Below are 26,756 nucleotides of genomic sequence, written 5' to 3'. Positions count from 1 at the left end.
ATTAACAAATAACCAAACAAAAGAAATAATAAAAAATATATAATAAAAAAAATAATAATAACATATATATATATATATATATATATATACATACATACACACACATACACATAAATACATAATCAAATAACAGTATCTGGAATATAAAAACCTAGATCTACAAACTGCATCCCAGATCCATTGCTTATAAAAAATATAATATTAATGTGTATACCAAAACAATAAACATAGAGAATATATATATATATATATATATATATATTGTGACACAGTTAGGTTAGGGGGTCCCTCTCCTGGGTAGAGGACTCCTTCCTTACACACACACACAGCAGCAGGGAAGCAGCACACCAGTCTGGATGCAAGTACAAGCTGGTCGGCGCCAGTCTTTATTGTACAATGACAGAAATATAAAGAAAACATAAATATAAATCCTAGCCCTGTCGGGGCACTAACTTCACAGGTAGTTCCCTCACTACCAGAACCTGGCAGGGCCTAATGCCCTCGCCAGCAACAAAGCACAGCACAGTACTCACAAATAGGTTTTTCAAGTGTCTCTGAGCAAACTCCCTGCCTGCTCTCCCAGGTGAGACAATCAGCCCTCAACACAGTAGGCTTATATTGGCCACTCTCAGGTGGAAACCCTAACAAGCCTGTTACCAGGCTGCGAGATCCAAAACCTGGAGTGGCCGTGGGTGGAGCCCTCCCTCTCCTCTCACCCACAACCCCCAGGTCCCAAACCGGCTTTTCAAAAAGCTGAAACTCAAGCCTGCTACACTGCAGACTTTCTCCTGGAGGTTTAAAACACATAAGACAGGAATCTGGGATAAATGTCCCTGTCACAGACCACTTTACCAGTGATCCTATCACAATATATACATACATATATATATACACATACACATAAAACATTAAAAAAAATAATAATAATAAAAATAAATAAAAAAATACCACACTATACAAATATTGGAATATTGTCAAAAATAACACCTGAAAAATTGGAAAAATCAACTAGATCCCAATAAATTCTCAACTTATCACACAGCACATTACCTCCAACAAAGTAATAATCTACCTCATTATCCTAACAATAATATACCGGTCAATCATTAGGCAGTGCACGGGTATAACAGGATTTAAGCCAACTGCTCCAGATACGTTCATACTTCTTCTCAGCTTTGCGACAAATAAACACATGTTTTTCATGTTCAACAGTGGTACGGACCAAGGACAGCCAAGCATTATAATCTGGTCCTGTAAGAGCCATCCACGACCGAGCCACACATACCCTAGCTAGTGTACACATATTGACAATGTATTGTTTAAGATATCTGTCCACTACCTCATCATCCATAGAGCCTAAACAGCACGTCAATGGCGTAGCTAAAGTGGGAGCAATACCTGTATTGGACAAAACTCTCAGAACCTTATTCCAAAAAGTGCTAACCACCGGGCAATCCCATATAAGGTGCCAGAAAGTACCGCTACTAATTTTACACTTAGGGCATATGTCAGATGCTCTCCCCCAAAATTTTAGCAAAGGAACAGGAGTTAAATAGGTACGGTGTAGAATAAACAGTTGAATCTGTTGAAATCTTATAGAAGTCCTGGAAATACAGGGAGCTTCTAGAGCATTATCCCATTCCGTATCACTTATAAGGCCAATATCTCTCTCCCACTTTGATCTAAGATGTGGTAAACTATCCTTATGATAAGAAGACAATATATAGGAGTATAAGTAAGAAAGTGTCTTCCGGGGACCTAAAGATAAAAGGAATGACTTCAATGGGGATATTTGAATTAGAGGAGGGCCATCTGAAAATTGAGCCGAGAGAGCATGCCGTAATTGTAAATATCTATAGAAATATGATTGAGGGAGATGATGAGCTTCTTGGAGTTGTGCAAAAGATTTAAGAATTGAAGTGTCATATAAATGACCCAATGTAGTTACACCGTTAGAACCCCATGTCACTTCAAGCTGTAAAGAGGCCAGTTCAGGTAATATACAATAACTACATAGAGAAGTGTCTGGATCTAATCCCGTAAACTGTAGAATACTAGATTCTAATTTCCATATCTTAATAGCTTGCATCAACAGGGGAGGGCCTTTCTGTATAATTCTACCCGCAAGCAAGGCCTGCAATGGTGTAAATTAAGGAAAATCTGAGAAACCAACAAAACGTGCAGGGCATTAGGAGAGTCATCTTGAAGCCATAACCGTATATGTGCCATCTGCGCCGCATAATAATAAAATTTGAAATTTGGAAGAGCCAAACCTCCCCCAGACCTAGATCGGGTCAGAGCTGCCAATTGAATACGTGGTCGACGATTCACCCAGACCAATGAAGAAAGAAGACTATTCAAACGCCTAAACAATGTATCTGTAATAAAAACAGGAGAATGCTGCAAAACGTACACAAATTTTGGCTGCACCACCATCTTTATTAAGTTAATTCTACCAGTAACGGTAAGAGGGAGCCGGCGCCAGGACTGAAGTTTGCCCTTTAAGTAGACAAACAGGAGCTCAACATTCAATACTATATAGTCCTTTGGGGAATTAGTTATCCAGATACCTAAATATTTAAATTTATTTACCCAACAGAGAGGGAGAGTGACAATTGGAACAGTCGGATACAACCCCCTAAGAGGAAGGATAGATAATTTGTCCCAGTTTATCTTAAGACCAGAAAAAAATCCAAATTGTTCTATGACTTGAAGAACCACAGGCATAGCTGTTACATAGTCAGACAAAAAAGTAATAAATCATCTGCATATAAGTAAACTTTGTCCATTCTATTACCCAATTGTAGACCTATAATAGGGTGAGAACGTATAATACAGGCTAACGGCTCAATAGCCAATGCAAACAGGGTTGGGGACAAGGGGCAACCCTGTCTTGTGCCCCGAGACAGGGGGAAGGAAGGGGAGATAAACCCATTCACTGACACCCTGGCAGTAGGGTTCGCATACATAAGCTTTACCCATTTCAAGAACACCGGCCCAAACCAAAAACATAACATGACCTCCCACAGAAAGGGCCACTCCACAGAGTCAAATGCTTTTGCAGCATCTAATGACACAATAACAGATGACGATTCCTCGCCATGGGAGGACTGTAAGTGAGTGTGCAGCCTTCTAATGTTCTCCAACGTCGACTTGCCTGGCATAAATCCTGATTGGTCTGGGTGAACAATCCAAGTAATAACAGTGTTTAGCCGATTAGAAAGGATCTTAGCCAAAATTTTGGCATCTGTGGTAATTAGAGAAATTGGCCTATAGGAATCAAGGTATCTAGGGTCCTTCCCGGGTTTAGGAAGCACAACAATTATGGCTTCAGACATAAATGGAGAGAACAAATTCTCTTCATAGAGCCCATTAAACAGATCTAAAAGTCTTGGAACAAAGATACGAGCATGTTTTTTATATCTCTCTATGGGAATCCCATCAGATCCGGGTGCCTTGTTACCGGGAAAGGAACTAATCGCAGCATCTACCTCCTCCAGGGTCAACTGGGCATCTAAATACGCCCGAGCCTCGGATGTCAATTTTGGAAGCCTAGCAGAAGCAACATATAATGACAAAGCATTCACGTCCTCAGTCAACTGTGTTTGATATAAGTTTTTATAAAATAAACTAAAAACCTCTGCAATATCTTGTGTAGATGTCACCATAGAACCCTCAGGCCCAATTAGTTCCGAGACAACAGCAGAAGGACGATCAGCTTGAACCAAGTGTGCCAAAAAACTACCAGTTCTATCAGCCTGCATATAATATAAATGAGAACGGAATAACAGTCTACGGTTCATTCTATCTGTCAAATGATCAGTCCACTCTGTCTGTGCAATTAACCATTTTAAACGTGAAGATTCCAACCTGTCCCCCAAGTAATCCAACTCAAGATTTCTACAGGCCATCTCCAAAACACGTTCTTTTTCCCTATAAAATGTTTTTAATTCTGCTACCCTTTTGATCAGAGACCCACGTAAATAGGCCTTGAAGGCATCCCAAACATTAGCTACAGAGGCAGATCCCACATTGTCAGTGAAATAGCCATCCCACATAACTTCCAGCTCTGAACCTGCACCCATTTGAAGAAGCCAAGAGGGGTGTAGTTTCCATAAACGGAGACCTCTAGGACTACACATATACAATTCTACTAGAAGTGGGGAGTGATCTGAGATTCCTCTGGCTTTATATTCAATGTTAGTTATATTAGGTACAATAGATGGGGACACCAGGGCCAAATCCAATCTAGAGAAAGAGTGATGCGCGGAGTAAAAACAGGAGAATTGTTGTACTCCAGGGTGTTTAACTCGCCACGCATCAACCCATCCCAAGTCAGTTACAAACTTAGCAAAGCCCTCACCACGTTTAGAAAGAGAACTTGAAGACTCACGCCACTTATCCATAGACTGGTCCATTATATTATTGAAGTCTCCCAAACAGAGCACTGGCATATCTGAAGAACGGGCCACAAATTCAGTAGCTTTTTTTAAAACGTCATATGAAAAAGGAGGGGGGATGTACACTGCTAACAATAAAATGGGCTTAGAATACAGTACACAATCCAGAAACACATATCTGCCATAAGGGTCAGTTTGGACCGCAATAAAAGAAAAAGGGACAGATCTAGTAATAAGAATGGAGACACTCCTGGACGATGAAGTATGCGAGGAGTGATAAGCCCATCCCACCCATGGTCTTTTTAGAGCTAGTACCTTACTCCCAACCAAATGCGTCTCCATTAGACAAGAAATATCAGGGCCATATTGCTTAATCATTTTAAAGACCAAAGAGCGCTTTAAACGATCATTAACCCCCCGGACATTCCATGTTAAAAGTTTCACCATTGTAATACATTGAACTATAAAGCATAATTGAAGTTACCTTAAAAATAGTGTGGTAAAGAAAAAATAAAAAAAAACATTTGTAAGAAAAAGACTGGACAACCCATCCAAAACCACCCCCCACCCTGTATACCCACCCGAACTTAGGCATACTTAAACCCTAAACTACACTAAAACCCACAGGATACAACTACTCAATCCTTATAGGTGTAAAAGGCACTGGAATAAAAATAACCACCAATGCAACGGAACTCTCCGGCCATATTTTGACCGAAATATCAACATAAACAACAAAAGAAAAAGAAAAACCCTACCAGAGAAAAAAAAAAAGAAATATACCCAGTAAGGGGAGCGGGACATAGAACAATATCCAACCAATATCACAACATAAATATTATAGAAATATAAATATTGGAATATCAGAAAAAGGCCTATTTAATGTCGTTATGACACTAGCAATTTCTGGCCGTAAACAAATATAATCAGCAAATGCAATCAGTACAGTCATTCCGGTGCCATTTGCCTGTTCCCAGGAGATCTCTGGTCCAGCCACACCGCAGCCTCCCATGGTGTAGAGAAAAATTTTGACTCTCCATCCGCTACCACTCGCAACTTAGATGGAAAAATCATAGCGTATTGAAGATTTAAATCCCGGAGACGACGCTTTATTGGAAGGAATTTAGCTCTGTCTTTTTGGACATCCATTGCGAAATCAGGAAACATAGAAATTTTCACACCGTTGCGTTCCAGTGGCCCTTTAACTCGAGCTAATCGAAGCACAGTATCACGGTCCTGGTAATGAAGAAATTTGGCTATAAATGTGAGCGGTGGAGCGACAGGCGGCAGGGGACGGATAGGGGTTCCGATGCGCTCTCTCCACAGCAAATTGGTTAGTAAATGAGTCTCTGCCATATGTATCCTCCAACCACTTCTCAAGGAATGTTTCAGGTGAAGACCCCTCCTCTCTTTCCGGGAGACCAACGAACCGCACGTTGTTGCGGCGCAGTCTGCCCTCCATATCGGAAATTTTATGCTGCATTGCGGACATTTGGGATGTCAGGGAGGCCACTTGAGTCTGTAGTGGGGTCTGGGAATCTTCCAGATTAGATAGACGTGTTTCTGCCTCCCCGACTCTTTCGCGGACCTGCTGGAGACCTTGATGAAGAGAAGATATATCGGATTGAACTTTCTCAATCTTATCTGCCAATTTAGTCTCGCAGGAGAAACTGCTTCCAGCACTTATTGCAGCGTAACTTCTGGTGATGAATCTGACCCAGATGCAGCAGGGGGAGGTGGGGTCCAATCCAGACCCTTTTAACCTATTATTCTGCACTTTGCAGAGTAATACCCCATATTGACATGTAATTATTGGTACATATCAATATGCTTCTTAGTCGCATCACATTTTCTGTCACAAAAAAATTCAAGAAAGATGCCCGATGCTAGCAGTGACTCACCAACCAATCGCGCCACGAGGGGATATTTGACACAACTGCAGCAAAGACAAGTGAGGACACATCTGTACATAATGTACTGTAAATGTGACATATTTCGCAAAGACTCACATTAAGGTTACTAGTTGACACTCTCATAATGATTAATTGGGCTGCGCTTATTTTTCAGAAAGCGTCCATTTTGACCAGTAAGCGCGGCCCTATACATTCTTTTGGACTGTCACTGTCCTCACCCCTCCACTTGTGGCCATAGCTGCAGTATGACATGAGATACAGTAAATAAGACAGATTGCAATTCCTGCAAAAAATATATGTTGGAAAAATGAAAGACAATTGGAGCCATTCTGCTACAGTACTGTACTTCTCATTCTAGAATATTTGAGGCGCTATTGCATGTGTTACAGTGTCTTGCTTTTTCCCTATCATCTATTGATTACGGTGACCAGTGTCATCAGAGCGTTCCAAATAATCTATTTCGCAAATATGTCCTTTCAAAGTGCATGCTGTACAGTGCTGTACTTGTAGAGATATAATTTAGGGCCAGGACCAGGGTTTTATTTTTTATTTGGAATAGGTATTGAGGCCCACTTACAGTACAGTGTGTATTTTTTACACAGAACGACAAAGGCATCACAGGCACCAGACGAGAATAGGAGAGGAGCTGGCTGTCCTAGAGCCGACAGCTAGAGGTATGTACTGTACATAAGTGTGTAACACTATGCTTGTCTTACAGTATTTTACCATGTCTTGTCATGTTATTTCTCTGTTATAGTGCTGTATTTCTTTGTATTGTTATTGAGGATTTGGGTTAGCATTAAAATATAGATATTAATTCTTGCACTCCTTAAAAATAAGATAAATAAATGTGTGGTGAATACTAAAACAAAATTGGAGCCATTGCGTAACTTCCCATTCTAGGATATTTGTGGTGCACTTGGATGTGTGCTGTTTCCGGTGTGAGATTTCTAGGTGCAATAAGCAAAGCTTCACATCACCGCGCATAAGTCCCCAATACACTCATTCAATCCACTTACATAAAGCCACACTTATGTGTTTACCAAAGTCTGTGACAACAGGGTGAGTAATTTTTTATATGCATATCTTGCCTGTAAATGTATTACACTTTGTGGCAGAACCAGAACACCCAATATGCCCATTCACCTTTGCCTCCATCAACCCCATTTTCCAATTCACCCCCCACTCAGCATCCATTAACTTCCCCCATCCAGCACCCATTCCTCTCCAAGAATCCATTAATCAATTCACCCTCCCAGCACCCATTAACACATCAACACTGTCAACTTCCATTAGCGTCCTTCCACCAAGAACCTTTTTATCCATTCACCACTAACCCATACCCCTCAAGAATCCATTAATTCACCCACTCAGCCCTCATTAACCTGTTCCTCTCTAAGAATCCATTTCACTTCATCCTCACTGCACCAATAAACACATTTATCCACCTTGCCAGCACCCATTAACCTTTCCCCACCCAGCACCCATTAACCACTTGCCTGGCATTATCCCATTTTTCCAACCACACCAAGCTGTTCGTTATCTGATCTGGTCGCAATAATGTGACCAGTCAGATAAACAGTGTAGGCTCTGCAGGAAGAGACTCTTCCCACAGCTGCTGCTCTCAGAGGGACCTTTCAGTCCCTCTGCTTCCCTGCACTATCCCCCGAGTCTGCCGTTCTTCCTATCACTGCCCGTCCGCCGACATATTAATCGTATCCCGCTTTAAATGTATGTTTTCAGAATGCAGTGGAGTTTTCACATAGTTTGTGTGTAATGTTGTCAATGACAAGCTAAAGTTAAGACATATCGAAGATATAATCGTGATCTAGTGACCACAGCCTAAGTCAGCTAATATGATTTAGAGGTGAATTTAGCCAAAAATGCTAAGCCTAGTACTATGCGTAAAAAAAGAACAAAACAAATTACAGTGTAGAGCCTAATTGTTTTCTGGTAATGAGTAATCTATATCAACTCTATGGTCTATACTACATACAAAATTGCCTATATTAATATGTTCGATAAAGCTAAGGTTAAAACCTCATATGTCTTTAAATGTACTAGCTAGCATGTCATGCTGGGTGTTTTGGAACCAGTTCATATCTGCTAAGTATCTTCCTGCTAAATTTTCATTGATTAGCTATAGAGTTTTGTCCACAAGGTAGCCTTTAGTTAATATAGAATGCAGTGTAAATGGCCTCTCAAGTGGTTAAATGCATAATATGTTAATCAATGTTGGAAGCCAACTCCAGCTACAAAGAACACTTTAGAGTGCTTTAATGCCCTTTGGGTGTTGAAATGCATGACAGGTGTAGGTTTGTGCTATGGCCCCATTAAAAATGTTATGTGGGATTAAGTATTTTCTATACATTTTGTATAGATGAATTTTCTTCTCTTTATCTTCATACAATTTCTCTTGATTTTAATGTTGTAATTATAGTGTAGCTACATAATCTATTGGCATACTTTCTCATCTTACCTCTATGTCTGTCTGTTATTACCCTGTTTTGTTCTATCAATGTTTCCAATTGTAAAGCGCAACGGAATATGCTGCGCTATATAAGAAACTGTTAATAAATAAATAATAAATAAATAAATCTAATACTGAGGGGAGTCGTGTGTGTGTGTGTGTTATTTTTAATCGTGTGCCCCTTTAATACTGGTCAATTAGTGCATTGGCAAACACACAGGGAATCACTGCACTCTGTAAATTTGATGTAATAAAAAAACAGTATAAAGGTTTGCTTCCTAGTAAAAAAGCATATAGGCTCAAATGTATAAAAATATATAACATTTTATTAATACCTAATATTTAATATAAACATACATACAGATGCGTCCACTTTTTACCTTCAAATGTGTCTTATTCGCAAAGTGATATGAATAGGACAGACAAACAGCTGATATACTTTTCCTATGTTCTGTGTGTAACTACGGGTGTACCTGCATGCGAAATGCAACGTTGCAGTGTCACAGCTACTGCAGATACACCCGCAGTTGCACACAGAATATAGGCATGCCGTATATCATTTTAATCAACAAGAGCTGATTGTGCGTCCTATTCGCAATCCGCTTACGCTGATTCTGGTGATAAGCTTTGTAACTAAATGCTTTGCGTATAAGACGCATTTGAAGGTAAAAAGTTGCACGAAAAGACACCTGGTGCTACCGAATCACTCCAAGGCATGGCACAGCTAGAAGGGCTGTTTAACGCGCAAGGAAGTAAGATGTATGTGGACACATCTATAAAAAACACATCAGTTGGTGGTATCATAAATAGAGATTTAGACATTTTCTAGAAAACCTGTAACAGAATCCAGTATTAATGCTAGTGATCTCTTGATCAACATTGTTGCAAATGTTCAAGTACAATAGATATTAAAAACGTGCAAACAAGGAAAACGGTAGGGGATAAGGCATCAAAACAATCAAGGGACTTTCTCTTAATCTTATACAACTTGTGTACAATTATTTGAACTATTTGTAGTCCTATCATGCAATTTAAAATTGAATATCCGCACTATAACTTTAACTGAAGTAGTGAACTGGCCATTGCTGGCGTCCCAGCAAAGATGGTAATCAGCCACCGTTATCTGCTGCTGTATGTCCAGCGTGTGATTGTGACCTTTCAAAGTATCAGTGCCAACAGCAGAATACGCATAATGCAGTTACCTCGGTAAGCGGTAACCTGGAAGAGATGTAAGTTTCCGATGACTGTCTTCTTACCAGCAGCGTGTCCACATATGAATTGGCATCTGAAGCTGGTGGAGCCACGTGCAAGCCACTGTACAGAGTAGATGTATACCATGAGGCAGGGTGATGACGTCAACCTGTTTCATCTTAATCACAGAGACTTTCTCAGAACTGGAAATACAGCAGTAGATAGCGGTGGCATATTACGGCTAGATGAGCAAGGACACACCTGTACGCTATTACAGGTTTTCTAGAAGTGTATCAATCCCTATTTAAGATACTGCCAACTGATGTGTTTTTATGTGTGTTTATATTATAGCGTTCCCGCTAGGCTATTATAGCATGGTGCCGCGTCCTGCACGATTTCAAAAGGAAACTAAAGGATATATCTATGCGCTTTAATCTGCCAAATTTGTGAGCAGTATGGAATGAATCATGCACTAAATAAGTGTTAAAAAACACATTTAATATAAATACATAACAAACATACATAAATGACCAGTCATATTATAAGTAAAAACAGATACATATATTCAATAGATCTCTTTGGAAAACTGACTGTCTATTGTGTGAAAAACACATTTAAAGAGGTGGATCTGATATATACAGTCATAAGAGAACCCAATCAGTTGGAAATATGGCTAATTGGCGTATCCACACTTTGTAGATGATGTTAATAGTAGATAATGTCCAAGCGTTCAATAGAAACAGTAAGTATCAAAGTATATAGAATTGAGCTCCATGGAGCTTCATACCATCAGGTAGATAAAAACGGTGATCTCCCCAGAGGGCTTGGAAGTCTGCACGCATGCAGATGGACTAGTAGAAGGGGGGAGACACACTTCAGGGAGAGACCCGATACAGTGGGTGTGAGCGGCAGATGTAAGGAGCTCCAGCCAAGTCTCGATTCCGGCCTCTACCCCCATGAACTGTAGCCAATTTCTCAGTTTCTCCTTGTCGGATAAGGTAAGTGGGTATAAAGCTGAATCCCAGCGGGTCCACAGACAATTCCACTGACTCATTTCACTTCACAGAATAGGAGCTTTGAAAAAGAGTGGTGAAATTTGCGGTATAACGTTTACCGGCGGGGAATGGATGCTGGGCGCATGCCACCGGCATTTATTCACAGGGACTTTGTGCGCTTGTCCGTAAGTGCCATGGTGCACGACCCCAAGAGTGATGTAGAGGTGTCACATCTTAAAGACACGCCCCCCTTTCCCCTTGTTGACACCCCCTTTTCGGGCGCATGCGCGCCTTCGGCACGCGCCAGAGTGCCCTTTCTCTAGGTTCAGCATGCTGCCCGGCGCCGGACCTAGAGTGAACACTATATTATGCACTAGTAAAATATATATTTGTATTCGTTTGAGCCTCTATGTTTTCTTATTAGGGAGCAAACCTTTATACTGCTTTTTTATTACATCAAATTTGTTAAGCGCAGTGATTCACTGTGTGTTTGTTGATATCTATTAGTGGAGGCTTCACTTGCTGCGAGTTAATGTATTTCTTTCATATAATTACATTTCCATTTGAGTGCCAGGATCATTCACTAATTGCTGCCTTGATTTAAATTAGTACACTGACATTCATATTTCTTTAAATACTAAAATAGTCACTTACATTTTCTCAACCTGTTCACAATAAATAATAGTGTTTTAATATAAAAAAAGATATATATTATTTTTAAAAAAACATGTTTAAATTCAAAAATGTATCTTCAGACAAATTCAACAGTTCCACAGAGTGGAAACTCTACTTAAAGTTGCTTTGTAGAAATAGTAATTAAAGTTTCTAGTTTTCAGTGATTTACATATTAATATGATAGTCATCAAATGTATTAAATGCAAGTCAACCTAGAAGTAATTTTATACATGTATGTACAGTAATTGGGATATTGTAAAAGGTTGTAGTTCCTTTTTTCCTTTTTATCCTACTAATACAGTCAGGTCCATAAATATTGGGACATTGACAGAATTTTCATATTTTGGCCTCTATTCACCACCACAATGGCTTTGAAATGAAACAAACAAGATGTGATTTAACTGCAGACTTTCAGATTTAATTTGAGGGTAATTACATCCAAATCAGGTGAACGGTGTAGGAATTACAACGTTTTCTATATGTGCCTCCCACTTTTTAAGGGGCCAAAAAGTAATGGGACAAACTAAACAATCCTAAATCTAATTTTCACTTTTTAATACTTTGTTGCAAATCCTTTGCAGGCAATTACAGCCTGAAGTCTAGAACGCATAGACATCACCAGACGCTGGGTTTCATCCCTGGTGATGCTCTGCCAGGCCTCTACTGCAAATGTCTTCAGTTCCTGCTTGTTCTTGGGGCATTTTCCCTTCAGTTTTGTCTTCATCAAGTGAAATGCATGCTCAATCGGATTCAGGTCAGGGGATTGACTTGGCCATTGCATAACATTCCACTTTTTAGCCTTAAAAATCTCTTTGGTTGCTTTTGCAGTATGCTTCGGGTCATTGTCCATCTGCACTGTGAAGCGCCGTCCAATGAGTTCTGAAGCATTTGACTGAATATGAGCATATAATATTGCCCGAAACACTTTAGAATTCATTCTGCTGCTTTTGTCAGCAGTCACATCATCAATAAATACAAGGGAACCAGTTCCATTGGCAGCCATACATGCCCACGCCATGATAGTACCACCACCATGCTTCACTGATGAGGTGGTATGTTTTGGATCGTGAGCAGTTCCTTTCCTTCTCTTCTCTTCCCATCACTCTGGTACAAGTTGATCTTTGTCTCATCTGTCCATAGGATGTTGTTCCAGAACTGTAATGGCTTATTTAGATGTTGTTTGGCAAACTCTAATCTGGTCTTCCTGTTTTTGTGGCTCACCAATGGTTTACATCTTGTGGTGAACCCTCTATATTCACTCTTGTGAAGTCTTCTCTTGATTGTTGACTTTGACACATATACATCTACCTCCTGGAGAGTGTTCTTGATTTGGCCAACTGTTGTGAAGGAGTTTTTCTTCACCAGGGAAATAATTATTTTGTCATCCACCACAGTTGTTTTCTGTGGTCTTCCGGGTCTTTTGGTGTTGCTGAGCTCTCCGGTGTGTTCTTTCTTTTTAAGAATGTTCCAAACAGTTGATTTGGCCACATCTAATGTTTTTGCTATCTCTCTGATGGGTTTGTTTTGATTTTTCAGCCTAATGATGGCTTGCTTCACTGATAGTGACAACTCTTTGGATCTCATATTGAGAGTTGACAGCAACTGATTCCAAATGCAAATGTCACACCTAGAATCAAGTCCAGACCTTTTACCTGCTTAATTGATAATGAAATAACGAGGGAATAGCCCACACCTGTCCATGAAATAGCTTTTGAGTTGATAGTCCCATTACTTTTGGCCCCTTAAAAAGTGGGAGGCACATATTGTAACTGTTGTAATTCCTACACCGTTCACCCGATTTGGATGTAATTACCCTCGAATTAAATCTGAAAGTCTGTTTGTTTCATTTCAAAACCATTGTGGTGGTGAATAGAGGCCAAAATCTGAAAATTCTGTCAATGTCCCAATATTTATGGACCTGACTGTATATCCTTGAAGCAAATATTCTATTTTTATCATTTAATAACATATTATAATTAATATCTTAACTCGCAAAGTTTTACCCATAATTATATACCTTTGAATCATTAGGATAATTTCATTTTAATAAGACATTGCACATCAGATGTACTAAAGTAAAAGTGTATTTATATAATCAAATTGATGCTCATAAAGTCCACATAGAGTATAGTCTATCAGATTATATAAACTTCCCAATATTAGTCAAATTACAATATAAGATACAGAAATGATTACAGAGAGAGAGAGAGTGAGTACAGGGGTGTGGGATGTGTGGGGGGATGGGAGGACACGTGCTTTATCCAAACCTCATGGTTCAAAGATAAACTCAATTTTGAATGTGAGAAAACTCCCATGATGCTATAGCTCTGTAATACCAACGTAATGCATCCAGTAAATCACATACCTATCCTTCCACTTCCTTCATTACACCAACTTCATCAGACATTACTTGCAATACTATTCTAAATATACAAATTGGATAGTGTATGCCAATTGCTAACAAAACATGGTAATAGGGGAAATAAACTTCAGTGTTCTTTCACAAATACGATACCTATTAGATGTGGAGCTCACCTCACCTTGAAGCTATTTTTGGTAAAAGAGACACCATACTCACGCCACAACTGTGTGATATTTTCAGGCAAACATTGCATTATACAGTATTCCCGAATGCATAACATAAGCTGATTCCAATGTCTAACACTATAATCTTAATACAGACCTCACACTCCTTCCAGAATACAGCCAGCATTCACTAGGCCGTGCTATTGTTCAGCACATAATTTAATGGGGGAGGGAGGAGGATAGCATGAACAGTAAGAACTGCATATACATGATCGAATGTAGTTGCGGCCTGCAATATATTGGCAAGACTTCGAGGAAATTGAGAGAAAGATGGGGCGAACATCTGCGAAATATTGAGAGGAATGACAAACCATGCACTATCAAATCATTTTCATTAAAAACATAATAACTCTGTCAGCGAAATAAGACTGATCACGGGTATTAAAAAAGTAGATGGGAATTGGAGAACCAAAGGCACGGAAACATTTTTAGCGAAAGCAGAAATGCGATATATCTATGAAATGAATACTTTAGAACCAAACGGATTAAATTCTGATTTTGAACTGAAATGGTTCTTATAATCAATGTTTGCCTGGTTTCCTTTTATAATTTTTTTGAATTCATATATCTTTTAGCTATACGTGGTATTTTATGAATGTATAATTTGACATCTTATTTTACTTTTTAGACTATGATTCTATGTGCTTTTATTCTCCGGTATTTTATAATGTTTCACAATAGAGATGAGATTTTATATGTATTTTATATTTTTGTGTATATTCATCCATCTAGATGTTTATTTTGTATATTATAGATGTTAGGATTAGTGTAGATCTTTATGACGATGTTCCCATTGCATAATCATGATCACTATGGTCCCTATGTACATCATCTATATATACAAGTTTTAAGTGCCATATAGAATATATACAGGCAATATATTGCTGGTAATGGTCATAATATATAACCATGTGATGTGGAGGGAGGATCTTGGCACCCTATTACACGAAGTATGTAACCAAGCGATGCGGTGGTAATGTGGAACGCATCGCGAGATGCTGGAACGCACGAGCTTCCGCATCACAAGGTGCATCACGTGGGAGCTTTCGCATCAAGAGGTGCACCACGTGGGACGCACATAGTATTGCCTTGTCCCTCCGGCCGTGCGCTCCGTAAACCACGTGATGCAGAAGTAGCTGTGCGTGGAGCGCATCAAGGGATGCTGGAACACAGGCACTTCCGCATCACGATAGAAGTCACGTGGGACGCCATAGGGAGCGCGCTGGTCCTGAGCACCAAAGGACTGATAGACAGCTCCTATAACCTGAGTAAGTAATTGTTAAAATAAATACTAAGGCGGGCCCTGTTCACCTATAAATAGCTGGTCACTGCAGCATCACTTTACACCTTGATAAAGACCCAGATAGTGGTTGAAACACGGTGGTGATTATATTGGACGCATACCCAGACGGGGAAGGTAACGCTCTATAGGGGGAGCTTAATAATACCCCTATATGTGTTAAAGTGTACATTTCTCAAAAGGTCATGTTTGGTACGCTTCCATTTTTATGTTTCTAATTATATTCCCAATAAAGTGTAAAAGATTTTATGCTATGGTGGCTACCTCTCTTTGTGTTTTTCATGGACATATATTATAAGAAGTTTGCACAAGAGAAGAGCCGCATCTAAAAGAGGAATAGAACGGAAAATTTATTGGAATGGTGAATCTGCGGTGAACTGGTTATAAATATTTCATTTACTTCTTATAGACTGTCTGACATAATTTTGAAAAAGAATTGTGTTTCACCCACATGCATAGTGGTATATTACAGCCATTTTCTGTTGAAGGAACTGAATGGTGAAATCATCACGTCACAGAAATTATAAGGATTGTCTCCAAAACAAAGTGGTTCAAATAACTAGAGTGGACCTATGGAGTAGTGGTATCATCACGGTCTTCAAATAGAATTATTGTGGACATATTGATTGCAATTTCTTTGGAAGGTTTTTTGAAATCCCATTAGGAGCGCACTGAAACTTTCTTACTTTTGTCTGTTTACTGTGATTAGGGTGATTAAGTGATAATCACCATTGTTTTGAGTGCTGCCCTATTTAATGTGGATCGCCTTTTTGTAAGCATGAATACCTTTGTTTAAACCACATGGTGGCAGCCATATTAACAAAGTGCAGCCTCCATTCCACACACGGTTATTAATTAAAACAAGCCTATTTAAACTATAATTGACCACTACAGAACTTCACAATAAGCAGCATATCTTGCTGTTCATTCACAAACCACCATAGTACTGATTCACAGAATAACCATCACTCTTTACCCCAAAGCATTACAGCTTGATAACCTTGCTGTGTATACCAACAAAGATTCCACTATGAATTCCTTTCCTACATGCTGCCCACAAAACACTACTCTCTTTACAAGTACAAAAAGTATACATTACAGACTTACACATATAAACTAACTACTGTACAAATCACTACATTATTAAACAAATCATTAAACTTCACAATAACCCATTTGTCTGATTCTATATAGTTAGATACTTAGCCTCTCTCCTGGTGTATTTAGGCCCATCGCTGCGCTGGTCTTGCTGTTACAGAGTGAGAGAGCATGCTCAGCTCCTATCCTTTTGCCAGTCTCTCTGAGCTCTGTGTGTGAACCCAACCCCTACCCCCCACCTCCCCCCGGTCTCACCTGATATGTGCCATGAAAGGGGTGTTTCTAAACCTTATTGTGAAGCTCATGCCCAGGTCCCTTGGCCACATGTAATGTAATGTTAATTGGCTTGTAGTGTGAGAGCTAGCTACATCTGTATTCAAATGCTAATGGACCAACCAAGCTAGTTTCTTGGCTCTGGAATAAGTAATTCATATTCTATGACTATGTCTGTATAAGAATTTAATATTCATATATATATTGATTGATTAATAATTAGTCTACAAATGGTGATATTAATATACACATTCTTTAATAGAGATTCCATCATTTTTGAGCTAAGAGCTGTTTTTAGTAGAAGCATAAAGACACCAGAATGCGTCTGGTTTCACTATAGCCGATGGATCCCTTGTGGGATGGGTACTGGATGCCGGCGCTCGGGATCCCGGCAATCAAAATCCCGATGCCGGCATCCTGACAGGGTTAGAATACCTTGTCGGTCAGTATTCGGTTGAATACCGACACTTATCGGTCAGCTAAAACTGACTTCTGTTGTGACTGATTGAGAATTGAGGGAACGTACAGTCCAAATCTTATTACTGAAGTCTTTCCAAATTCATTTTAAGGGGTCAATATTGTGGACTTTCTACATGTAGACCACATCCTGCATTTCAGCAATTGAGCTGAAATAAATGTAAGAATCTCTGGTATAAAAAAAACAACAATCTAATTGAAGTATGGATTTTTTTCAAATTAAATTACGCGATTTGTAACAAAAACAGCTTAGATAATTTTTACACCGATTTTCAGGTATTTTGTAGCTATTTGATTGACTTGAAAGATGGGCGAATCGGCCTTTTGTAGATTCCTTCCTGAAGCTGGGTACACACTAATCGATGTGTGAACCCAGCGATGCGTCACACGATTTGGCTGCCGACGGGCAGACATATTGGGGGGTCCGTACACACTGGGAGCCTGATATGCCGACCTTACGCATAGCACTGCATGGGATCGTCAGCCGCATCGCTTGATCATACATGCTGCCCATAAGATCTGGCGATGAGGCTGACGACCCAATGGGAGCACGCACTACACGATGTAGTACATACACACTAAACATTTTAACGATTTGTCACTCCGATGTGTCGGAATTGGCCAAATCGTCGTGTAGCGTGTAGGGGCCTTCAGACTTGATTACCATTTGTACTCCCATAATAAATATTTAATGTTAGAAATTTAGCTACAACTACCCTCACATGACTGATTGTATTACCTTGGTCTTTAGTCATGTCTATCAACTGAGCCAATTCAGTGCAATCCGCTTAGTAGGAGTTAAAATAGAAGTGCAACATCCACATGCTAAAGCAGTAGGCCATGATTCTCCTATCCTGCCTCCTGAATCTGCAATGTGTAGGGATATCCCTCTCACTCAAGTGGTTTAAGGGGCAAATCCACTAGCAGACCAAAAAACGACTGCACGATTACGACATTGTAATCGTGCAGTCGTTTCACAGTCTGTGCTGTACCTACACTGAACGTTCAGTCGTTCAGTGTACGCACATCAATCATCCCCGTACATGCTCCACCTGACCTTATCATCAGGTTGTACAGCATGTTCGGCCGATGATTGATGTTGGAATCGACCAGCAGGTGCCCGCATCGCTGGTCGTTTCCGACATTAATGTGCCCGATTCATGTACGATTCATGTGCGATTGAACGATAACGATATCATTATCGTTCAATCGCACATAGTAATCGGCAAGTGGATGTGCACCTTTATTTATAGAGAGACTGAAGTGTAAAAATACTTACATTACTTCATCATGGTTTCCTTGTTTTCACTTCCTTTATAACACCTGACTGTATATTGGAACATATGTTGTAAATTATTTCCAGTACACGGTTTAATAGCCAAGAAAAATAAAATTGTTTTAGCGTCTTTGAAATGTAACAGTCCATTTCCATTAGAGACCTGGCAGGTGGGCAAAGTTACAGCACCTCTTGCATGTACAGTTAGTGCATGGTAAAGGCCTTTAAACTCTCAAACTAAAATTCAGGTGAGAATAAGTAAACTAAATACGATGGCTGATTGAAAAGTAATTCAGAGTCAGAAGGCTCCACAGGATCTGATCATTTTTCTTTATCAAAGTAGTGTCCTTCACATTCAATACAGTTTTTGCAGCGTTTCATCAATGATTCAAAGACGTGCAGTAGTAGACTGTTGCGTGACATCACTTTTAGTGTTGCAGCTGTGGCATTTTTCACTGGGTCTGTTGAGAACGTCTTTCCGTGCAGTTGTTTTTTCAGGGTTGGGAATGCGCAGAAATCACAGGGCGCTATGTCCGGGCTATATGGAGGGTATTCCAGTGCTGTCCCATTAATTACAGTCAGTGCTGCCAATGCAACAGCAGCAACATGTGGTCGGGCATTGTCTTGGAGCAAACACCACTGTTTCTTTAGCAAATGTGGTCTTTTCTTCCCCATGTCTCCACACAAATGGTTTTTCATGACTTTTGCTTAGTTGTCACCATTAATTTTCTGTCCACCGGGGAACCCAGTGCTGTAAGATCATGCCGTGTGCATCAAAGAACAGCAGAAGCATGACTTTACATGCTGAAGGAATCACACAGAATTTTTTTTGCAGAGACGTATTTGCTTGTTTCCATATTTGCTCGTTTTCTGTTGTTTGGATTCTGGATCATAATAACGATTCCATGATTCTTCACGCGTGACAGTCGATGTCAGGAAATTGGGTATCCTCTCTGTTATTCGAACAGTGGGCCTGATTCAGAGCCACTCGTAAGCGGCAGCTCGTTCGCTCTGAGCGATGTTTGCCTAACTGCGCATGCGTACGGATCGTTATACGCATGCGCGAACCAGTCAGTGCGGCCGAAATTCATGTGCTCGCAAAATAGCGAATGCCTGCTAATTTGAGTGACAGAAAGAGGCGTATGTGGGTGGTAACAAGGGAAGGTGCTTGAAAACGGGGAGTGGAGATCCGATCGCAGGCGTGCTTAAAGGTCAAAACGGGTGTTTTATGGGTGTGCATATTTAAAACAGCAGCGTCATTGACCACGTCACTGGGTTATTTTATAGCCAGAACTGCTCCCAAAATTGTGGTAGCAAAAACCAACCACAAGAATAGCGAGCAGTTCATACGCTGTACGATGTACTCGATTAATCTAATAAATAGCTGACATGACGTATGGTGCGAGCGGCCAGGGGGCGTTTTTATCAAATAAACGAGCGTATGTTTTGCTCGCTCGTTCAGACTTAGAGGTGTGAACAGACTGCAATGTGCGAACGGATCATTTGCATAGCCACCCCTTGTTTTTGAACGAACGAACGCAAATAGCGAACGGCTCTGAATGAGGGCCAGTGTTCTTGCACAATTCACCTCGTCGTCTCATCTGCTCTTCTGTGAGATTTCTGGCACACATGCAATGCATTTTGAGTTCCTTTGTCACAATGTGCTGAACCCGTTAGAATGAGATGCCAAGTGAAGCCGAAAGTTAGCATAAGTTAACCTTCTGTCATTTTGAAACATCTCCGCAGCTTTGGCAATGTTGACATCTGTAACTGCAGTAGATGGTCTCCCAGAACGCGCTTCGTCAGTCACTCGCGTATTACCCTCTTTGAAGTTATTCCACCACCAAAATACTGCAGCACGGCTAATTGTTTCTCCACTGTATGCTGCTGTAACATTTCATTGCTTTACGCTTTTTCCAAGTTTAACACAAATTCAATCACACATCTCTGACGTAATCTCACAAACATGTCTCCCTCATCCACCATGACGAAACACAGGAAGATCTTTGGCTCTCTGTGACCAAACAATGAAGACTATGGCAGTCCAACTGCAGGTTCAGACACATCGATGTATGAACCTCACAATAACTAGCATAGCGTTGCCACGTCTACCTATGGAACAGAAAACAGAGGCATTCTCATTACTTTTCAATCATCCCTCGTATATTTTTCAGTGTTAATCTGACACTCCATTACAGCTCAGTGTGTAAAGTATCACCATCTTCCTCTATTACAGACATCTAATGCTCCAGTTACTAAACCAAATTAATTTGTTAATGTTTCTTGATCAATGGTATCTTAGATTTTGTCTGCATTGAACTCAGTGACAACCATAATCAGCAATGGGTACAAGCAAATGAATGAAGATCAGTTGACTGCAAATGTGGTACAAGCTGCCAGTTTGATCAACAATGCTTTGAAGTGAGTTCAACAGAGTAGGGTATCATAGTTTGGTTGCAATAAATAAACCACTCATTACTCCAGACAGTGTATGTTTGAGAGTTTATACGCAATGAAACACATATCAGTATTTATAGCGTTACTGCTTACTCTTTACTACACTTTTCATGTAAGTAACTGCATTAGATTGCAGAGAACTAGGTCATCCGTTGTGGCCACAGAGGGATATATACAGGTGGGGTTGGGTATGAAATCCTGGTGGCTGAATAGCCGCCAGGTAAAATGCAGATGCGGGAGCCCGAACGCGCATAATCCCGACTGAGCAGCCAAGTCCCCTAACCCTACCCTTCTCCCACCCCTTACCCTAACCCTCCCTTAGGGGTGCCTAACACTAAAACTCCCGGGGGGCAACACATACGTTTTGAGTTTGGATTTAAGTAGAGTGAGGTCGGGTTCACACTACAACGACAGGCGATCCGTACAATGGTCATGGCAAATCCCTTAGCCACCGACCATAAAAGGCATAGATGGTGTAATGGTTAGTATTACTGCCTCACAGCACTGAGGTCGTGGGTTCGATTCCCAGTACGGCCCTAACTGTGTGGAGTTTGTATATTCTCCCTGTGCTTCCGTGGGTTTCCTCCGGGTGCACCGATTTCCTCCCACACTCCAAAAAAAATACTGGTAAGTTAATTGGCTCCAAACAAAAATATTAACCCTAGTGTGTGTGTGTGTGTGTTCATGTGATAGGGAATATAGATTGTATGCTCCACTGGGGCAGGGACTGATGTGAATGACCAAATATTCTCTATAAAGCGCTGCGGAAAATGTGTGCGCTATATAAAATAACTGGTAATAAATAAAAGATTGCACAGGCACATATCTCGTTCCGTCTTTTGCTATAACTGCAGCACCTGGAATAAAATATTGTTGTGTGACCTGCGGAAGCGCGCAATTGTGCAAACACACTACATGATAAGCATGATGTGTCCTTTCCAAATGATAAATTATCCTAACAGCATGTAGGTGTGTATACGGACAATATTGTTGTCGTTACTACTCTTAAATGGTGCAATACCTAATGTGGCCCACTGACATTTTTCACTGACATACAGGTACAGGTGTCTACAGCAGAATTTAATATTAGTAACAAGTGCCAACAACAATATTATTTGGTAATATGGCCCAAACTATTATTTGGTGTAACAAAAAAAAAAAAGAGTGCGATAATATGGTGAACAAAAGAACCTTATGTTCCTCCGCAATGTTGTGGTCTGTCTGTCTGGCATCTGGGGTCCCTGTGGTGCTTCCACTTGCCTCGACCACATCCTCAATAGTCTCAGCGACACGATTCTCAATGACAGCCTGCGAATCTGTGTCGGTGATTTCAGTGATGTCATCAAAAAGCATTTGTGGTGTCAGTGTGCTGGATAGCTGTTTTCTGGTGTCACATCCGTGACAACACACACCTGGATGATGAGATTAACCAGTGCAGAACTGCCAAATACCTCATTACACTGGTCATAATACAGTCACTCCATTCTTGTATCACCACTCTTTTTTGCGGTTGTGGTCGTGAACCTTGTTGTAGGTCTTTCTCCAAGCCTTTAGCTTGTTGACAACCTGTTGCTGCGTCCGCGTTATGCCCTTGGATGCCAGTATCTAGACAATTTTGGTATACACTGGCATTTTTAACTGTCCCAATAATTTGCCTCTGGATCTCCTCCTCCCCTATAACTATCAGCAGCTCTTTGATTTCCTCCTCCGTCTAGTGCGCCATGCTGTCTCTCTCTCATAAATTTCTGCCCGCTCATCTAATCACTGCTGTTTACCGCGACCCGGCAAACCGGGTCGCACCCTTTCAGACAGCCATCAAACCATGTCTGATTCTGGAAAAACCCTGGTAATTACTGGGGAAGAAGTCCCGGAATTTTCGACTCGGGTTAACCCTTCCAGACAGATAAAACGATCCGGGTCGACCTGGCTCGTGCCAGAAAATTAATGGGTCGTTTTGTCTGTCTGAAAGGGATATTAGTCAGTCCTATGTGTTGGGACACATAGCAACATCTTAAAAAGACCCCCCAAGAGTTTAAAAAAAATCATACATTTGCCCCCACATAGAGCCCATTCATGTTATGCCACACAGTAGTACTCTTATACACAGGCCAAGCAGTGTTAGTGCCTCTTATACAATATGCCACACAATAATGCCACTTACATATCATACCACACAGTAATGCCCTTTATAAATTGTGCCAAATAGTAGTAGTGTGCCATATAACACATTGCACACATTATGCCACACAGTAATGCCCCTTATAACATTATGCCACACAGTAATGCCCCTTAAGCAACTCACCTCCCCGTGTCCCTCCAGGAGCCTCTCGCCTCCCCCTGTGTGCCATCAGCAGCCAGCAGGTGTGGATTTGGAGCCAGGACGACAGCTGGCGTACCGGACGGTAGACATGGACAGACACGCCGGCACAATTTTAAGCTGGCGCTGGTCGCAACCCAATACGAGCTCGCTAACCGACAGCCAATCAAGAGCTGCCACTACTGATCGGTTGCTGGTCTGCCAACTGATTGCCTCACGACCGATGGCGCTGTGTCTCCATGTCTGCCAGCTATAATCTGGCGGGCCGGCACCAAATCAATGCCACTGCCACCCGGGCCCCCTTGGCGGCCTTGACTGGACCGGCCCACCTTCTCTGCATGACTGGGTGCATGGGTAGCTGCTGGCCACAGAGGCAGCTTGGGCACTGTTTTAATGCATTTTAGCAAACTGGGGGGTCTTTTTCAGGATCAATGGATTGGGGTTATAGGCTTGGACAATGTAAACAAATAAAGACTGCAGGTGTACTTCAGGGTCCAGTCTTCAACTAGGGCAATGCCAAGTATCCCAGCTAGTTATGAATATTGATACAGTAAACACCATGCTGACTGCCTATTGATTTTTATATGTAGTGAATTGCCCTCCACATATTTACAGTGCTTAGATGAAACTATTCCAGCAGTGCTCCTTGCTCACCACATGATTAATCTTCTTCTCATCAGCTAATTAAACTATCAGTACCATATGCCCACATATTTGTCATAGTTCCCATACTGTATATCCCATGCTCTCATGTCTGAGGTGCCCAGCCACCAGATCAAATAATTATTAGCAATGCCCATATGCTAGCACTTTCTTGTGTCCCCCACATGATAATACCAGCAGTGCCCATCAACAGGTTATTTGAGTTTGACTTGATAATGTGTGTGATGCTTTTCTTCACTGCTGCTCTGCTCTTTCATCTCACTAATATGAGGAGGGAACTTTGCACTAGTAGTCTGTACACATATAGCTTGATGGTTAGTGTCAATCTTCCCGACACTGTGCACTGAGTAGGCTATGGTTCCACACTTGATAAAATAGACTTCACTGTATGGAAGGGTTAGTTGGACTACTATCTATAACCGAGATTGTAATTGGATTGGTGTTTCAGGTTGGTTGGTACGGTGTTTTATACCAGGTTTAATCAATTTTTTCTGTGGGGTGTGACATACACATTCCTTGATAGCAAAAAATAATGTTTGACCAGAAGGATGTACCCCCTGGTTCTATCTGACAATGTGAAAAAAATAACAGAAAGGAAGTGTTAGAATTTAATTTTCTATCTATCTCTATTTTTAAAGGAAGTGTCATCTTTCTTTTCCTGCTATCACCCCTGCCAGTTTACTAATAGTAAAGTGTTGCTGAATCTGTCTGTTCCCTCCTATTTGTATGGTTGATACAGTGGCATAGGGCAGGAAATGAGAGGCACAGTAACATAAGAGAGAAATAAATAAGGACATGAGCGTTTTCTGGGCATTGTAAAAAGAAAATGTTCATTTAGCAATTTTGTTTCTTAGATTTTAAATGAAATGAGTGGCAATGTGATTTGTAAACCACTGGCTGCAGTTAAGCTGTCTATGCACATCGGATCCGGCTACTGGACTGGATTATTGCCCACACTTGGCTACTTTTGGCTGGTACGTGTGGCCATCTTACAACTAGATTTATGGGCATGCTTTGTCAGGCAGTATACTGTACCAATTTTAGCAACACCCACGTAGTGTTATGTACCAATAACATATTCTTAAGGTGCCTACACACTTCCCGATCTGCACATGATCTGACATTGTGTACGATTTCCCTTAGAACTCCTTCCCGGCAGCTCTGCACACGATTTGGTGTTTAAAGTGTCCAATTTACAAACGATCTATCGTGCATCCAGACATCGTGCATTTGTGTCCCAGATTAGTAGATCTGCCCTACAGCAAGGCAGATGAGACGATGCGATGTGCGACCAGCGGGGACTCGCGATTTGGTAATTTTTTACACGATCTGTTGTTCCAATGCGTCGGAATCGGCCAGATCGTGAAAAAAAGTCGGTAAGTATGTAGGCACCTTTAGTTATTGTGAATCACAATAAGGATGTTACTCAGGTTAAAAATTCCTGAAACATATATCTGATCTCATAAGCATGAATTGAATCTAACAATATATTATGTGATTTTGTGTTGATGAGAAGTGGTATGGAGGGAAGAATATATCACATTTCTTCATACCAAGCATATGGTTTGCATATGAAATGTTTTAATGGACTATGAACATAGCAAACAAGAGCTTGATCTATCATCATTATTCACAAAAGTGCTGACATGTGGCTTATCCATAGGCAGAGGACTATGAGAATGCGATTTTGTTTGTGGTCCATTTAATACGTGGTAAACTGAGCTGAGGTCAGAAGTCAGCATGATAAAATTTGATATTAAAATCTGTAAATAATTTACTTTTTTTTATTAAATGTAATAATCTGCAGGCATATCACAACAAAAATTAAAAAGGACTCTAGCAAATTGGCAATTAGTGCTACACATTTAAAAATAAATGTTTACTTTGGTTTCTGTTGTTTTTCAGTGCTGTATAAACAGATTTAGACAGTCTCATTCAGGCTATTGATCATTATTTAACAAACCTCCCCTCTCTGGGGTCAAGGAGTGAACTTTAAATGGAAAGCAATCAGCAAGTGCTGAAATCAATTTAATTATTTTATTCTGCCTCCCAGCAAATGACAGAATGAGAAATAAAAGAGAAGGAGGGATTCTCTTGAGAAGCCACTTAGAATGCATGGCCTGAAATGCAGTAAATTAAATGCCAAAAAGATTCAAGAAATTTTGACATAACCTTCTAGCATTTATCTTGTGTTTTTTTTTTCTTTTTACCAACTGCCCCTAGTAGTATTCCACACTCACATTTATTATAATTATATAATCAAAATTAGAATTCATTTGTTGAGGGTTAATTTTTTTTTTTTTACACTTGTCTTAATAAATGACATGCAAGTGGTTGTTTTTCAGCTTATTAGCCCTATGTTTTTAGACATTTACAGATTAGTATTGCTATCAAAATTGTATTTAACCATAAACTTTAAGTAAGAAATAGCAAGATAAGAAAATATAGTTAAGTTTATGCCAGTGGTTGGCAAAAGCCCGGGCATACTGTACTTGCCAACTCTCCCTGATTGTCAGGGAGACTCCATGAAATAGCAGCAATCTCCCTGACTCCCTGAAGAGTCTATAAATCTCCCTGATTGCACCTTACCCCTTTATGTAGCTGTTATATATATAAAAAAAATGTAGATATAAATTCAAATGAAATCATTGGTATCATTCCCTGC

At 40.4% G+C, this 26,756-nt stretch overlaps 1 protein-coding gene across 2 annotated transcripts in view; it reads left to right on the top strand.

The window, feature by feature from the left end:
- The window catches only part of FARS2 (phenylalanyl-tRNA synthetase 2, mitochondrial), a 551,321-nt gene that overhangs the window by 77,738 nt on the left and 446,827 nt on the right, over positions 1-26,756 (top strand). Inside the window, exon 3 of one of the 2 annotated variants that reach the window (XM_088471693.1) lies at positions 6,916-6,987. The exons of the other annotated variant lie outside the window; for it this stretch is intronic. Coding sequence (XP_088327819.1) covers positions 6,916-6,987 — 72 coding nt within the window. The remainder of the gene's footprint in view (positions 1-6,915; positions 6,988-26,756) is intronic. 2 annotated transcript variants of the gene reach the window in all.

Source organism: Taudactylus pleione, unplaced genomic scaffold, assembly GCF_031769625.1.
Source record: "Taudactylus pleione unplaced genomic scaffold, aTauple2 ptg000116l, whole genome shotgun sequence".
Taxonomy (NCBI): Eukaryota; Metazoa; Chordata; class Amphibia; order Anura; family Myobatrachidae; genus Taudactylus; species Taudactylus pleione.
This window is presented reverse-complemented; position numbering and strand designations above follow the sequence as displayed.